At 53.9% G+C, this 15,834-nt stretch overlaps 3 protein-coding genes across 4 annotated transcripts in view; 2 read left to right on the top strand and 1 right to left on the bottom strand.

Annotated features, from left to right (window-relative positions):
• The window catches only part of Pitpnm3 (PITPNM family member 3), an 84,758-nt gene extending 71,928 nt beyond the window's left edge, over window positions 1-12,830 (top strand). Inside the window, exons 15-21 of the mRNA XM_010611391.3 lie at window positions 505-621; window positions 2,864-2,980; window positions 3,283-3,431; window positions 3,659-3,808; window positions 4,720-4,903; window positions 7,955-8,083; window positions 8,807-12,830. Of these exons, the coding sequence (XP_010609693.1) occupies window positions 505-621; window positions 2,864-2,980; window positions 3,283-3,431; window positions 3,659-3,808; window positions 4,720-4,903; window positions 7,955-8,083; window positions 8,807-9,112 (1,152 nt within the window). The 3' untranslated portion in view covers window positions 9,113-12,830. The remainder of the gene's footprint in view (window positions 1-504; window positions 622-2,863; window positions 2,981-3,282; window positions 3,432-3,658; window positions 3,809-4,719; window positions 4,904-7,954; window positions 8,084-8,806) is intronic.
• A 212-nt stretch (window positions 12,831-13,042) lies between these two features.
• Window positions 13,043-15,834, bottom strand: part of Pimreg (PICALM interacting mitotic regulator) — a 5,352-nt gene continuing 2,560 nt past the window's right edge. The window contains exons 3-5 of one of the 2 annotated variants that reach the window (XM_010611319.1): window positions 15,198-15,478; window positions 14,602-14,697; window positions 13,043-13,657 (exon numbers count right to left, since the gene is read on the bottom strand). In XM_010611319.1, the coding sequence (XP_010609621.1) occupies window positions 13,534-13,657; window positions 14,602-14,697; window positions 15,198-15,478 (501 nt within the window). In that variant the 3' untranslated portion in view covers window positions 13,043-13,533. Of the gene's footprint in view, window positions 13,658-13,944; window positions 13,994-14,601; window positions 14,698-15,197; window positions 15,479-15,834 lie in introns of those variants that run through there. The other variant, XM_010611320.1, reaches the window with a different exon arrangement.
• Aipl1 (aryl hydrocarbon receptor interacting protein like 1) overlaps window positions 15,552-15,834 on the top strand; it is a 17,864-nt gene continuing 17,581 nt past the window's right edge. Inside the window, exon 1 of the mRNA XM_010611321.1 lies at window positions 15,552-15,748. Within this exon, the coding sequence (XP_010609623.1) occupies window positions 15,586-15,748 (163 nt within the window). The 5' untranslated portion in view covers window positions 15,552-15,585. The remainder of the gene's footprint in view (window positions 15,749-15,834) is intronic.

Below are 15,834 nucleotides of genomic sequence, written 5' to 3'. Positions count from 1 at the left end.
GGGGGCAGTGAGGTGGAGAAGGAGTCTAGGAGCCTTGTGGAGTTTCTCTGTAAGGGAGAACAAGGACGAGAGGAAGGTGGAGAGGCAGAGAGGGTTCTGGGAGTGTTTTTCTTTAAGCTGAGTGGCGTCCAGGTGTAAATGGATGCTAAAGGTAGTGGGCCAGGAGAGTCCAGTCAGCAGGCAGGGCTGAGAGGCGGTGTTGCTGCGTGATGACAGCGAGGAGGAAAGGGTTGGGTTCAGGGCTCTTAGCGTACAGGGGAGAGGGTAGCGAGTGGGAACAGGCATGGAGAGCAGAGGCTGCTCCCAACACAGAGCCACCTGGGTGTCAGTGCTGTGCCAGCTGTCAGGACGGGTTCCTGAGCCTCCCGCCTCTCGAGGGGTCCTGGCCAGGCCGTGGGTAGGCCGCGGGGTGCGCCCAGCTGGCCCCAAGCTGGTGGGCTCTGAACCCTGGGGGAGGCAGAGGGCCACCAATGTCCACCCAGGACCCTGCTCGCCTTTGGCCAGGTGATGCGCTATGAGAGTGTGAGCGTCAAGGAGAGCACTGGCCTGGACCCCGCAGCGCTGAGCCCTACCAACCCTCGCGAGAAGTGGCTTCGCAAGCGGACCCAGGTCAAACTGCGGGTAGGTGCACGCCCGGGGCATGAGCTTTGGGACTGTGACCCGGGGTGGTGGGGCAGCCCTAGGGTTGGTACATCCACAGCGCAGATAAGACTTTCAATTTGTCTTTGGAGGTCAGTACACATGGCTGGGATTCAGGCAGAGAGGCCCAGGCCTTGCTGTAGGGAGGGTGTGTGAGCTGGTCCTCCATGACCCAGCCCCACAGGAGCCCCGAGGTGGGGTCCAAGGAACTGGGCTGGTGAGGAGATGTGTGTTTTAGAGCAAGTGCCTCATACCAGGTTTCTGTAGATGTGGACTTGAACCAGAATAAGTCCTGCCATGGCCTCAGGCCTCTTGATGCAACTCACCATTGACTATGCCCTGGTGGAATATTTACCATGTCAGAGGGAGGCATGGATTTGGATGAAGAAGAATTGTCAGGGAAGTTCATGCAGGGCTTCTCTGAAAAGGAGGCTCTTGTGTAGGGTATTGGAGGATGAATAGGAGTTTGGGATGCAGCATGATTCATGATTCATGCAGAAAACTATCATCAGGACTTCTGTCAGTCTCTCTGCTAGGACTGTTACAGTCTGTGTACTTCTGTGCTGGCCAGCTCCAGCCTGGTGGGAGGATTACATAAGGAGCCCAGAAGGATCAGCAAAGGGTGATCAGTGCTTCATGAACCGGTTATTGTTTGTAAACATATTTATTGATGTGTTATTTACATATCACATAACTCAACTCACCTGTTTTAAACTATTTAGCACATGTTTATTGTCTCCAAAAAGAAGATGTACCCTTTAGCAATCTTCCCATATCCCCAGCCCCTCTCTTTTCCCTAAGCAAACACTGATTTAGTTTCTGTTTTGGGAGATTTGCCTTTTCTGGGCATTTCATTCAAATGAAACCATATAATTTGTGAACTTCTGTGCCCGGCTTCTTGCACTTAGCATAATGTTTTAAAGGTTGACCTCAGGTCAGAACTTCATTTCTTTTCATGGCCGAACAATACTTCGCTGCATGGGTAAACTGTATTTCATTTCATCAGCTGCCGGACATTTGGGTTGTTTCTACTGTTGGCTATCGTTGCTCATGCTGTTATAAATAGCCACGCAGATGTTTTTGTGTGGGGGATTTGCTTTCATTTCTCTGGAGTACAGCCCCAGGTGTGAAATGGCTGGATCCAATGGTAACTCTGTGTAGTCGCTTGAGGAACTGCCAGACTGTTTTCCATGGTGGCTGCACCATTTTTCACTGCCACCAGCAATGTATGAGGGTTTGATTTCTCTCCATCTCAGCAACGTCGGTGGTTGTCTATCCTTTGACTCTAGTCATCCTAGGGAGGGCCAAGGTTTCTCATTGTGGTTTTGATTTACATTTCCCCGGTGAGCATGTTGGCTGTCTCACGGGCATAGTTCCATGATCGGCCCTTCCTGTTGCAGGGTTCCTGTAAGAGGGCTGTGTCCCCTCTTTGATGGGTACTTCCAGGGCAGGGCCGATGCTATAAAGGAAGGGTCACCACATTGAGAGATGTGGGTCTCAAAGGCCTGCCTGGGACTGGCAGGTAGTCAGGGTTGATTCAGAACTTGGAGCCACAGAACGAGATAAAGGCAGAAGGGAAGGAGAGATACCGAGACGGTGATAGATAACACGATGCTCTGTGTTGATTGCTCCGAAGTAGCCTGGGCTGAGCAAGGGTGGGGGAGAAAAAGGCCAGAGTGGCGGTGAGCAGTGGCGCCGGGGCCAGGCTCAGGAGCATTGCTGTGTTATTCTCCCTGCGCATTTGAAATTTTCTGCTACACAAAAAATGGATGACAGATGGCTATTTGGATGTGAGTGGTGATGCAGAGGGAGAAACTAAAGGGGACTGGGCAGTTTCCAGCCTAGGACTCTAGAAGACAACAGGACACAGGTCCAGCTGTTAATTCAGAGGCACAGGGAGAGGCAAAAGCAGTAAACTCATCTCCACAAGAAGCTTGGAGTCACCGGGGATTTGGCTCAGTGGTTCCACCACCTGCCTCTCGAGCACAAGGGCCCAAGTTTGATCCCCAGTACTAAAAAAAGAATCTTGGGGTGCCTTGAGGACAATATTAGGGGCTCACAGTCTCTTTCTCTTATGGGAACCCATCTGTGAATCCCTAGCAGAAGTCAGTAGAGATACAACTCCATAGGTCCACACCTCTCTAGCCATCCCGAGTGCTTACTTTCCCGATAGAGCCAGCTGAAGCCCTGCTTGCAAAGGCTGAGCCAGATTCTGTCCTTCCAGAACGTCACTGCTAATCACCGCGCCAACGATGTGATTGCTGCCGAAGACGGCCCCCAGGTCCTGGTGGGGCGCTTCATGTATGGGCCTCTTGACATGGTGGCTCTGACTGGAGAGAAGGTACTGAGGTCACAGCCCCCCTCAGCCAGTCCACCTGTGCTAGATGCGGTGTGAGGGGCGAAGGTTTCAGGAGGGTCAAGCTGCCTGTAATGCGAGCAGAGAGCAGGGAGCCACTCACCTGCTGGGGCAGATCAGGGGCTCTAAGGAGTGAAGGATGTGCTGGGGGATCTGGCTGCAGTGGAGGGAGAGAAGGAGAATGGTAAAATCCAAGAATGCAGGCAGCAAGCTCCCCAGCCCAGCCTCTCTGCTCAGCCTGAACTCCTCAGTCTGCATGGAGTGCCCTCCTGCTTTACTGCCTGCAGGTGGACATCCTGGTGATGGCGGAGCCATCCTCAGGCCGCTGGGTGCACCTGGACACGGAGATCACCAACAACAGCGGTCGGGTCACGTACAACGTGCCCCGGCCACGGCGCTTGGGGATCGGCGTCTATCCTGTGAAGATGGTCGTCAGGTAGGACCCAGGGGACACTATTATGTTGACGTCTGGCACTTCTATGGCCCTTCTAGCCATGTCTGTCCAGAAGACAGGTCCTTGGCCCATGCTGTCTGCACGGAGACAGGAAAATGGAAGAAGCCACGAACTGTGGCATCAGGAGGCACCACTCATGTCTCCGATCCTGGCCCCACACTAACTCTGATTCCAGCCACAGGCTGACACAGCCCTCCTGTATCTTTCAGGGGTGACCAGACCTGTGCGATGAGCTACCTCACGGTGCTTCCCCGGGGCATGGAGTGTGTGGTGTTCAGCATCGATGGGTCCTTTGCGGCCAGCGTGTCCATCATGGGCAGTGACCCCAAGGTCCGGCCGGGCGCAGTGGATGTGGTGCGGTGAGCACTACCTCCCATGTGAGAATCTGTAGCCAGAAGCCCCTGGGGAACGGCATTGTTTTTCCTGGTTTCCTCTAAGAATTCTCTAGCCAGGCATGCCTGTAATTCCAGCACTTGGGAGGCTGAGGCAGGATTGCCATGAGTTCAAGGCCAGTCTGGGCTACATATGAGACCCTGTCCAAAAAAATAATAATAAATAAAAAAGAAAAGATAAAGAAAATTCTCAGGGTCTCTGGGGCTGGGAGCTGAAAAGTCCTGGCTTTACCTGCAATAGTAACTTGCCGAGGATCCTTGGAAAATCCATCTCCCATCCTCCCTCCCCTCCCTTTCCCTTCCTTCCTCTCCTGTTTCCTCCCTTTCTCCCTCCTTCCCTCTGTTTCTTTTCCCTTCACCCATGCATCTCTCCATGTTATTCTGAGGCTGACTCCAGGCCACGCTCTAGGCTGGGTACTGATGTAGAAATTGCTGCTGTTTGGAGAAACCTAAGTCCAACGGAGAAAACAAGTTATGGGGATGAGAAACTCTTGCTCAGGAAAGAGATGGGGCCTGAGCTAAGGAGGACCTAATGATTGGAGTAAAGAGATGGCCTGGTAGAGCTGAGGACCTTGCTTGTTGCAGGAAGAGGAGGAAGGGAGGCAGGGCAGGAAGGGGAGGAAGCACAGACATCCCCTCTCTGGCTCCAGAAGAGGGCATGGGCATAGGGAGGAGGAGTGGGGAGATTAATTTGGTTGTGGGTGCACAGGGCTTACAGGCCATCCCAGAGTGTGGACTTGGGGGTTCCCCTTTATCTCCCTGGTGCTCCCCAGAGCAGCCCCTCTGGCTTCTCAGGAGAGCAGCAGTGCTTGGGGCAGATTGCTGGGCCGTGGGTAGCCTGCAGGGCTGGATGGGACCCTCCAATGCCATCTTGCCAGGCACTGGCAGGACCTGGGATACATGATCCTTTACATCACGGGGCGGCCGGACATGCAGAAGCAGCGGGTGGTGTCGTGGCTGTCCCAGCACAACTTCCCACAGGGCATGATCTTCTTCTCCGATGGGCTGGTGCATGACCCACTGCGGCAGAAGGCCATCTTCCTCCGCAACCTCATGCAGGAGGTCAGTGAAGGCCTGGGGTTGGGGTTTCAGCCACACTCTTGGGGGCGGGGCCTTAGCAATAGACCCTCACTGGCCAGGGGGAGGATCAGACTAGCTTTCCCCCGCGCTCCTCCTCTCCTCCCACAAGCAGGTGGGGCGGTGCGTCCCAGCTCTGTAGTTGGCACAGGAGGGTGCACACTTTTCAAAGCCCACATGTAGGGATCTCTTAGCTTTTTTAACAGCCCTTTGAAGTAGGTGTTATTTTCATTGACAGATACCCATCTTTTTTCATTTCCTGAATCTAAGGCCTACACTCTTGTCTCTGCACATAGTTATTCATTCAGTAGACATTTAAGTGCCTATTGTGTTCCTTCCCTGTGCCTGGAGTTGGGCCGAGGCAGAGATTCGTCCTCCTGAGCTGTGCTTCTTATAGTGTGGGCCTAGGACCAGCACCTTTCTAAGCACCCAAGAGTTAACCAGAAGTGCAGATTCTCTGTTTCAGACCTACTGACTTAGAAACTCTGGGTGGGAGGCTCAGCAGTGTTTTCCCAGCCCTCCAGGGGTTTCTGATGCACAGAAAATACTGAGAAGCACAGATCCAGATTAGGGGTTGACAAATGAAAATTAGATGAATTCAGACTTCAGTATCCATCCCTGATCTAGAAGAAGAAAGACACGTAAACTGACAATTACTGGCAGGTGGTCGAAAAGAGGCACTACTGACAAGCAGAGGAGAGACAACTTCTGTTTGCCTGGGGAGGTTAGGGGAGGCTTCTAATAGGTGGCGACCTTTGAGTTTAATCTTGAAGTGTGGATATGAGTTGTCAGCACCAAGAGAAACACAGAGGTTGAAATTGAAGTAAGGTTAACTTTAGTTTGGGAGTAGCAGTGCCGTGGGACCAACAGAGCATTGCAGTGGGAACGTGCATGCCATAGTACACTGTACACTCATTCAGAGAGGCCGAGGCAAGGGCAAGTTTTCAAACACCCAAATGAGAAGAGTATTTTGAAACAATTATCTTTGGCCACAAACAATTAATAACAAGGGTGACATCAGTCTGAGATTGAATAGACAGTTGCTGAGCAGATGTCCTCGAAGGAGTATCTTTGGTGGAAGATTGCTGTGGCCTTTTGTGGGAGGTTGTGGTTCTGGCAGAGTCTGTTGTAATATTTACTATTAGGCAATCATGAATAAGAACTCTTCCTTCATAATCTCCCGGCTTTATTCAGTTTTTGTTAGGACTGATACAAGCAACACCATTTTGATTTTGACAACTTTTACCATGATCAAAGGCACAAAAGCAAAAAAAGACTTTAGGATATCTTCAGAGTTTCAGGTATCCAAGGTGGGGGTATATGCAGGTGGGGACAGACCCAGGACAACTAGGAGCTGGAGCCCCAGAGGTCATCAGGGGCTCAAAATGGCCAGGCACCAAAAGCCTTGGAAATCACCAAGATCATGGACTCCTTTCTGATGGTAATGAGGAGCCGTGGAAGAGTTTGAAGCAGGGGAGTGGCAGTGTCAAATTTGGATTGTACAAAGGATTCTCTGGTGGCTACATAGAGAACCGACTGGCAGGAGAAAGGAGAGTCAGTTAAGAAGCTGCTGCCAAACCAGAGATAAGAAGACCTGGTGGTGAGCTGGAATGGAGAGAGGTATATGCAGGCATGAGAATCAGGAGGTGGAATCATCAGGATTTGTTCACAGTTGGATGTAGGGGGCTGGGAACTCTCAGATGTTCTGCTGCACGACCAGGAGGGATCCCGATGCTACTCATCTGACCATCACCTCCGTGGAGGTGGAGTCTATGTCTGTGCAGCTGTGTGATGTGTCTCCAGGATTCCGGGTGACCATGGCACACAATACACACTCAGTAAATGTTTGCAGCATGAATACATGAATGAATGAGTGAATGAAATGAGAGGGGACACAAGAAGAAGGCCAGCTGTGAACGTATGGAGGCTGATATGGCCACGGGCCACGAGCCATGTGAGCCTCAGCACGTGGCTCAGGGAAGAGGTCTGTGGGTTGCAGGTGGAGACTGGAGCCATTGTGTGAGGCAGGTCAGTGAAGCCATGGTGGCGGGCATCCCTGGGGAAGGGTGGGACCAAGGGAGGCCGCATTGGGCCACCAATAGCAGGATAGGAGCTGGCTAGGGAACTAGGAAGAAAGTCCAGGGGGAAGAGGGTCGGGACAGGGTGGCTCCAGTTGTCAGGGGAGGGGGAACTAGAAGCAGACAGCACTGTGGGGTGGTGAGAACTTCCTGCATGAGGACTGGTCACTGCATGGCCTCCATGATGGAGGGACCTCTGAGGGTCAAGAGGGCAGATGCAGTGGGATGAGGAGTGGAGAGGGTGGGCCTCAGCTCGGAGGGGTCATGAGTGTGGGAGGCAACGAGCTCTCCCCATGGACACTGTGTCACCCCAGCAATGGTAGGGCTGAGGGGGAAGGAAAGCTGAGACACAGGACTGTGTCTCGCTAGTGAACTTGGGAGAAAAAAAGGTAACTCACGGGGAGGCACATATGGTGAGGGGCAGCTGGATGGTGAATGCCTCTAAGGAGGAGGTTGTTTAATCCAGTGGGGATGGGTGGGAGGTTAGAGGGATGATCTGAAAGTGCCGGTGGAGTAAGGAGGACATTGAGTCATTTTCTCAACTGAATTGAGTCTTCTGGGGAGGATATCAGGCCAGCTGATCAGAGGCCACAGGCACATGACCAGCCTAGAACTAACCTCCAGTCCTGTCCCTGTGATGCATAGACTCAATTTCCATATCCACAAATGGATATTTGGCCCCACTGTTACATAGTTTATGTGTAGTGCTCCCCAAGGTAGGGTTGGTAAATGGTCTGGTTGTTACCAAGCAGAGCCCTGTATCAGGCTTGAGGTGTGGGGAGGGTGCAGAGAGGGGCAGCCACTCTTGGAGTTGGTTCCCAGCACAGGGTGGCACTGTGGCATGAGGCATGAGTGCAGATAAAGGTCCCCAAGCTGGGGCTCCCTGAGTTGGTGCAGGAAGCCTTTCCAGGGAGGGCTTCTGGGCCTCCCCTCACTCATGAGCTGCCCTGCATTTCAGTGCTTCATCAAAATCAGTGCTGCCTATGGCTCCACCAAGGACATCTCCGTCTACAGCGTGCTGGGCCTGCCAGCTTCCCAGATATTCATTGTGGGCCGGCCCACCAAGAAGTACCAAACCCAGTGCCAGGTGGGTGGAGACCAGGTTGGGGGCTGAGGGCTGGTGGCCAGGGAAGGGCTGTAGAAGAGTAGGCCGTGCATTTGTTGGTTTGTTCATTCACTTATTGGCCCATTCATTCATCCATTCATTCAACAAGCACTGCTAGGCCCCTGCCTTGGACCAGGCTCTGTGCTGGACGAGGGGGAGCCCCTGGTGGTCAGATGTAATGTCGTCTAGTCTAGTGGGGAGACAGGAACATCTGCAGAGTGTGACAGTGTAGTACGGCAAGAGCCGTGATCGATGGCAGGCAGGCAGGATTCTGGAGAGAAACAGCTAACCCAGGCTCCAAGGCATGGCTGGCTTTCCAGTTTTGAAGGAAGGGACTGAGGTTGGGAGCAGCATTCATTTGTGGCAGAGGCAGCAGCAAAAAGCCAAGGTCAGGAAACAGCAGAGTAACATGTGTATTTTGGGAACTGCCAGTGACTCAGCTTGGTACAGGAAGGGAGGGGACAGAGGGTGTTGGGGAGGGAGGTGCATGAAGATGGCCTGCGTCTTGCCAAGCTCAGTTGCTGGAGTGAGGGATAGAGAGGCAGGATCACCGCTGTGATTCAGAAAGATCCCTCAGGCTGCACGGGGCCCAAGGAGAAGCTGGAGACTCACTAGTCAGGAGTCCTTCAGGTGGTTATGTTGGGGGACAGGATTAAGAGCAGGGTTCTGCTCTCTTCGCTGGCCTGACACCCGTTTCCTCCGTAGTTCCTGAGTGAAGGCTACGCCGCGCACCTGGCCACGCTGGAGGCCAGCCATCGCTCCCGCCCCAAGAAGAACAACTCGCGCATGATCCTGCGCAAGGGCAGCTTCGGGCTCCACGCGCAGCCCGAGTTCCTGCGCAAGCGCAACCACCTGCGCAGGACCCTGTCGGTGCAGCAGCCAGACCCGCCGACCGTCAACCCCAAGCCTGAGCGGGCCCAGAGCCAGCCCGAGTCCGACAAAGACCATGAGCGGCCGCTGCCCGCGCTCAGCTGGGCGCGTGGTCCCCCCAAATTCGAGTCGGTGCCCTGAGAGGCGGGCGGTACTCAGAGCATTGGGGCAACCAGGCTGCCTGCAGGGACGGGAGGGCTGCCTTCTCCCCGACACAGGCGTTTTCCTGCTTTTTCCCTCCCATGTCTGTCCAGCCGTGTCTGACCCGAGCGGGGAGGGACCCTGCTGGCCTTGGGGGAGCTCTTGGGGCTGCGACAGGGTGAAATCCGGGGGTCTCAGAGCTGCTGCCGCTGCTGCCTCCCCACGCAGGGACGGCAAGCCCTAGTCAGGGCTTTGTGTCATCCTGCGGCCAAGCCTGCCGGAGCCCAGTGTTCTAGCAGAGTCGACCCTCTTTTTGAGTCCCCAGGCTCCGTGGCTAGGCTAGGCGAGCTCTACTGGGAGAAGCCCCCAGCCCGGGGATCAACAGCCGCTGGCAGGTGCTGCCTCTTGGCTGTCTTGTGGAGGAGCGAGTGGCATTTGTGCCCGCCCTCCTTGTGATATCCCTATCTTATGGCAAAGTGGTCACTTTCTAGGAGTGAGAGGATGTCCCGCGGGTCCATCCTAGTATGTGGTGTCTGTCTTCAGCCCTGGAAGCCGGATCTGGTGCTGACGGTCTGTCCTCCTGCAGCTGTCCTTTGTCCCTCACTCTTGTCCTCAGTGTCCTCACCGTTCTCCAGTGGCCCTTGAGGACAGGTTCCTCTTCCAGGATCCCTGCTTTTTGGTCCTCTCCTATGAGGCTACAGTCTTGGGTTTTGGCCCAGCTGGACTGGCTGTGTGCCCTTGAGTCTGCTGCTCACCATCTCTGGACCTGGCTTTCCTTCTGGGATTGGGAGGGGGTCCACCCCCTAGCTGAGATGGGTGCAAGTTTTTGACTCAGGCTGTCCTGAACTTCTGACCTTGAGATTTTTCAGCGTGCACGTTATAAGGTGCCCCTTCCACACAGTCTCACTGAAGGGTTCTGGGTGGGCCGGGGGAGGAACTCTTGGCCCAGCACCCCAGAGGAAGCCTCTGTTCCATGGGGAGCCACAGCAGGCTTGTTTTGCACTGACACCCAAATGGGGCATTCCAGGGACAGGAGTCCCCCAGAGGGTAGTGATCTGGCCTCCCACCTCCGGCTCTGATCAGACCTATTCCCCTGTTGGTTTCTGGAAGGCACAGAGTTGAGATAGCAGGGCCTATCATGGGGGCTTCATGGAATTTTGGCTCAAACTTGTACTCCTTCCCTTCCGGCTACCACTTAGCTTGGTTTGAGCCTCTAGCCTCCCCTGGGTTGTTGCCTTGAGGGTGCAGGGCTTGGCTCTCCTGGGGCCCCTCAAAGTCTGCCCAGGTCCTCCTGCTACTGAGCCCCTGGCCCAGGCAGGGTGTCCTGCACCTGCCTCTGCTCCCCACCCAGGCTCACACCTGTGGTGGGGCTGTCCCAAGCTGCCTCTGTGCCCCCATGGGCTGCCCCTGAGGCTGGCCCTAGCTCTGTCAGCCGGGCTGCCCCAGGGCCCAGACATCTGTATACACAGCAGGCACCTGTGTGAGCTCAGTGTCGCTTCTGCTCACTGTCTACCTCTTGCAGCTCCCCTACAGCCCGCGGCGGCTGCTTCTGGGGGGCAGTTGGCATCATTGTAGTGAATCGCCTTGGCAACCTGGGCACCCTGCTGGGGCCGGAGGGGTCTGGGCCCTCAGACCCCACCCCCGCACCTTCTCCAGCCTGCCAGATACTGCCGCCTTTGCCCAACCCACCTTCCAGCTCTTGTAATCCCCTTTCAGCCCTGCATCCTGTGTCCGAGCCCCATGAGGCTGCGGGGGACGGGGGCTCGGCCACTGCTTCCTCTGTGGTTGTCTCTGGCAGTTTGCACAGGCTCACCCCCCCTTTAACACGGCGTGGTTCTTGACTCCCTCTTGGCACCAGCTCCTCAGCATAGCCACTTTGTTCCTAACCCTTTCTACTCCTTCCCCCCAAAATATCTTGATTTAAACTTGAGCGGAGTTACTTTCTAATTTTTGGATGCTCCATCATTTCCTTTTTGTGGGAGTCACTGACGTGTCACTTTCAAATGATGAGATAATTAGCGTGAGACCCTTTCCCCCAGGTAGGTTCCCTCCTCCCTTTCTGAGATCCCCCTGGCTGGGGAGTGGGGTGAATGGGAGGGGGAGCACCCACTTGTGAGCTGGGGTCCCCAGGGAGGTGGGAGTCAGTGACCAGGGCTCTGTGCTTCCGGAGGTTAGAACTGAGACACAGGACCCGGCAGGAAGGCTACCACCCCTTCCTTTGCCGGAACCCCATATCGGGACTTTGGCGGCTCCCGCACAAGATGCTCGCGGTGTACAGGGATATATTGTGAACCGAACACCCTCCGAGCTGTAGTCGGTGTGTGTGAATGTGTGTGTACTTGCAGTTCTGTTTAGTCTCAGTATTGCCTTTTCAGCAACCGTTTCCCCCATACGCACTTTCTATACTAGTGGTGTGTTCAGTTTTGTCTGGTAAGTCAGAGACAAAAAGAACTGAGCTCTTGTTCTCTGGAGGGACTGCTGTAGCCTCTCTTCCAGTAGTTCCGTGACCCCCAATCCAGCTGTTTTTAGACTCCTAGCTCCTGGTGTGCCTGCTATCTAGCAGCTGGAAAACAGATCTTCCCGCCTGACTAGAGCTCCTTACTTTTCCCGAGGCATGTTTGTTCTTCCCCACGCAGTGGCTGTGCTGGCTGAGGGCCTGCCTGCCACCTGCCTTCCTCTATCACTTGCCCTCTTGGGGGTTCAGGGTGCATCTTTTGCCAGGGCCTGCTCTTCCAGCATCATGGTTTTTTCCCTAAAGATCTTGACTCCTCTATGAAGCACCGCACACTGTTTAAAAAAGTTTCTTTGTGCATTTGGATGAAGAGCCTTTCTGTCTGAGTGCTGGCTACAGCAACTGTGTCTGAACTCCAGTGGGAGTATTTTTTGGGGTGGCTCTCTGAAAGAGGGGAGGCAGGATCCCAGGGTTTTTAAACTGTACTTTTTTTTCCACTTTGAAGCCCATACCCGTGCCCCAGAAGTGTCCTGCTGACAAAATATCCACCAATCTTTAAATGAAATCAGATTCCACCTGTGGTAGGTGGATCTGGCCCAGAGATGGCACCAGTTTTCACCTGGTTTGGGTGCAGCCCTGCCTAGGAGGGGAGCCCTGACTGGGAGGGAGCCTTGTAGTAGAGCCTGCCTTAAACAACCAACTTTTCAGCAGAATCCCAGGGGGTCTGTGTGCCAAGTGCTCTGGAGACCTATTTTCTTTGGCTCAGTCAAAAACCCCCATGCATCCTCATGGGCCTGGGGAATTTTCAGTATCTGAATTAGGGTTAAGTCCAGGCAGTGATGCCTGGCTGGGTTCTGCTCTCCTTGCTAAGAAACCAACAGGATGTTTGGCAGGATAGTCAAGAGTTGGACTTCAGTCTGTTTGGGACACAGGAGAGGCAGGTGACACCAAGGAGGGACAGGCCAGAGAAGGGCGGCTCATGCATGGGGACCCCCACCTTCGGACCCCGCTATCCCTTTGTTTGTATACTCAGTGGTGGCAGCCAGTCTGCCCTTGTCTGTAGTCTGACTGTTCCTAAGTGTATAACTTTCAGTATTCTGTGATGGGTGATTCTATTCTGGAAAAGGTTTATTATATTCCTATGGCTGCCTTGTACAAAATCCGTTAGAAAGAACATGTAAAATATCAGATTTCTAACATGACAAAACAGCATTATGGAGTTAAAAGATTTTTACAACTGGTCTTGATTTTGATGTGAGCTGGTTTTTAACTCTCAAACATTGTCACTTAAATAAAAACCTTATTTGCCTTTAAAATGTTTTTTGCTTTGAAAAAGCTCTCTCTTTACTCCTGCTCTAGGGATGGGGCAGGCAGGCTGGAAGCTGAGGGCATGCGGGAAGAAGCCAGACCTTAAACATATGGCTGGAAGCAGTGTCAGGCATGGGGTGGGGAGAATTGGAAAAAGGGTCAAATGTGGAATAAGTCTTTATTATGAAAATGCAATGTGATTTAGGTAACAGGGTACATGGGCTTCTTTATAATACAATGGTAAAGCAGAGTTCTTAAATAATTTACAAAGGGCGGAACTGCTCTCGAGTGGAACTCCCCCTCCCTGAATGCCCACTGTCCTATGCTAAGCTCATAAATAGTCACCCATAAGCCCAGGTAGCAGAATTTGGAGATATTGCCTCTCCTTTCTGCCAGGGCCCTGGTGGGAGAAGTAGGTCCCCAAGAACTTCTGCCTTGGAAATATAGCTAGGAAGTCTATAGATGACTCCCCAAAGACTGCCTTCCCACTGCGAACAAGACAACCACAAGACTTGACTGTGGGATGGGGTCCTAAGCCCAAGAGTCCCCCGAGGGAGTAAGAGCAACTCCCCAACTTTCCAAGTCACTCCCAGGCTGTGGCAGATGGTCACCCATGGGCCCAGATGTGGCTGAAGCAGAAGTATGCCGGGCCCCTTGTTCATCAGGTCCTTGTTAGTGGTGGTCCAGGGGAGCTGATGCCTCTGGTTCTCCCTCTGGGAAGCTTTGGGGCAGGCAACATAGATATCTTGGGTATGAGGACTTCGTGGCCAGACAGGACTTGTTTTCTATAAAACAGAGCTTTATAAATGTCCATTGCTGAGCTCAGGGAAGGGGAATTGGGCACCCTACAGCTTTCTCAACTGGCTAGAAGGTGCCTCTAGGTTCTCGGGGCGCCCAGCTGTGGTCAACGAGGTTAGCAGCTTTGGCTCCAAGCAGGTAGGAAGACCCTTAGACTTTCTCTTCTGCTGGGCCCACCCAGTCTGTGGGTTTTTCCCAAAGAGACTCATTTCTTTAACATGCTTATGAATTGGGGGGGGGAGACTGAGAAACATGCTGGGGAAGAGGGTATTACCTGAGGGGCCTGTCCTCAGTCACAAATGAGGGTGACGGTCATGTCAGCACTAGGGATGGAAAGGGGAAGAGGGATGGATGCTGCTGAGTGCGGTGGGTTGTAAGGAGACCCCCCCCCCAAACCAGACCAAAAGGTCAAAACCTGGAAATACAGTGGGAGCAGGGCCACTCTGCAGAGTCAGGGCTGGTAGGGCCCCCTAAGAGCCTTCTGTGATTGTTATACAAACGCAGACACAAGCATCCCGAGTTAGTCTTCAGGATGGGGCCCTAGGCAGATATACCAGGACCTCCACAGCGGCCATGTAACTTCCAATTCCACATGCAGGCAGGGCACAGAGGAGCCACAGAGAATGTTGGACAAAGGTTAGGCCTCTGAGAATCAGGTACTCACACGTGAGGTTTCTGATGACGAAAAAGGTGGGTACCCAAGACATGGAGGACCACATACATCCAGGGTACATCCTTTTCCATTACTCCAAACCAGGTCTTTCATCCCCTCTCATGTCCACAGCAAGGAGACCAAGGCCCAGAGAGGGGCAGGGACTAGCCAGGGTTACATAGCAGCTCAGAGCTAGAACCACAGGCTGCCTAAAAAGATGGTGTAGCTCAACGGGGCCCTCCCTGCCACTTCACTGTGAAGTATGGGACACCAACTCACTTGTCTTCAGTCATGATGGCCTTGTCCAGTGTTTGGGACAGCTTCTGGAGATGCTGTATTCCGGCTCCCACAGGCTCGAGATCACTGTCAGATTCACTGGATACAAGAGAGCCAGCAAGGGCTAGCTGGGGACCTGTGACAGGATCCCCTTCCAACCCAGTACCAGGGCCTGGTTTGTGTGTCCAGATGGCTTTGTGGGGCTGGGGCTGTCTCACCAGATTTCTGCTCAGCAAAATGACATCAAGACCCACCGTGAAGCCAAGGCAGTGAGCCTGCTGTTCCCCCCTGCAACCTGGGTCTCTGCCACCCCGATGTCCTCAGCAGCAGGCTTAGGTGAGTGACACCGAGGCAGATCTAAGCTTACCTCTTTCTTCTACAGGTGGGGAAACTGAGGCCCTGAAGGGTTTTTCTCAGATCCACCACTAGGTCTGGGGGCAGAGCTGGGCCAGGACACAGATGTGACTCAGTTCAGGGTGCCCTTGGCTCCAGGAAGCCATAGGAGGTACTCAGAGCCCTGGGGCCCATTTAGCATTTGAGTGGCCATTCATGGGTGCAAAACCCACTGGGTCTGGGGAGAGAGACAGCACACTACTTGCCTGGGAGAGCAGAGGGGCTCTGTCAAGGAGTAGGGGTTCTGGAAGGCAGCATCCCTCCTTGGCCGCCGTCGGGGGTGAGCACGTGGGCCCATCTGGGCAGAGAGGCGGTGATACTCCCTCTTGCCAGGGTCTAGAGTGGCTCCACACAGCCGGGTGCTCTTCTGACTTAGGCTGGGAGGTGGGGAGCCACTGCCCTTCTGTGCCCCTCTCTTCCTCCTTCTGGCTTTCACCTGTGTTTCCACCAGCCACTTGGTGCCACTCTGGCAGGACTCCTGGATTCTCTGTGATGCAACAATCCCAGGTAAGCACAGAGAGAACCACGGGCTCTAGGCAGCTCTCCAACCCACTAGCTTCCCATGAATAGTGCCTGCTCTTGGTCATAAGGGTGATGGGCGCAATGACTCCGTGTGGGACTGCTGTCCAGGGCAGGGACCTAGCTCAGAGTTTCAGGATGGGACCACAGACATCGGTAGCAGGAAACTCACTGTGCCTGAACCTTCTTCCCAGGAAGAGACTGACCCAGGGACTGAAGAACGCCCAGAGAAGAACAGGTCTAGGTCCTGGGGTACCAGGAGATCATTATCTTCCTGCTTCTGCTCCCAAAGTCCTTCTCTCTCCTCCACACTGGTCTTCAGAG

Source organism: Fukomys damarensis, unplaced genomic scaffold (assembly GCF_012274545.1).
Source record: "Fukomys damarensis isolate Sample0158 unplaced genomic scaffold, DMR_v1.0_HiC HiC_scaffold_13, whole genome shotgun sequence".
Classification (NCBI taxonomy): Eukaryota; Metazoa; Chordata; class Mammalia; order Rodentia; family Bathyergidae; genus Fukomys; species Fukomys damarensis.
This window is presented reverse-complemented; position numbering and strand designations above follow the sequence as displayed.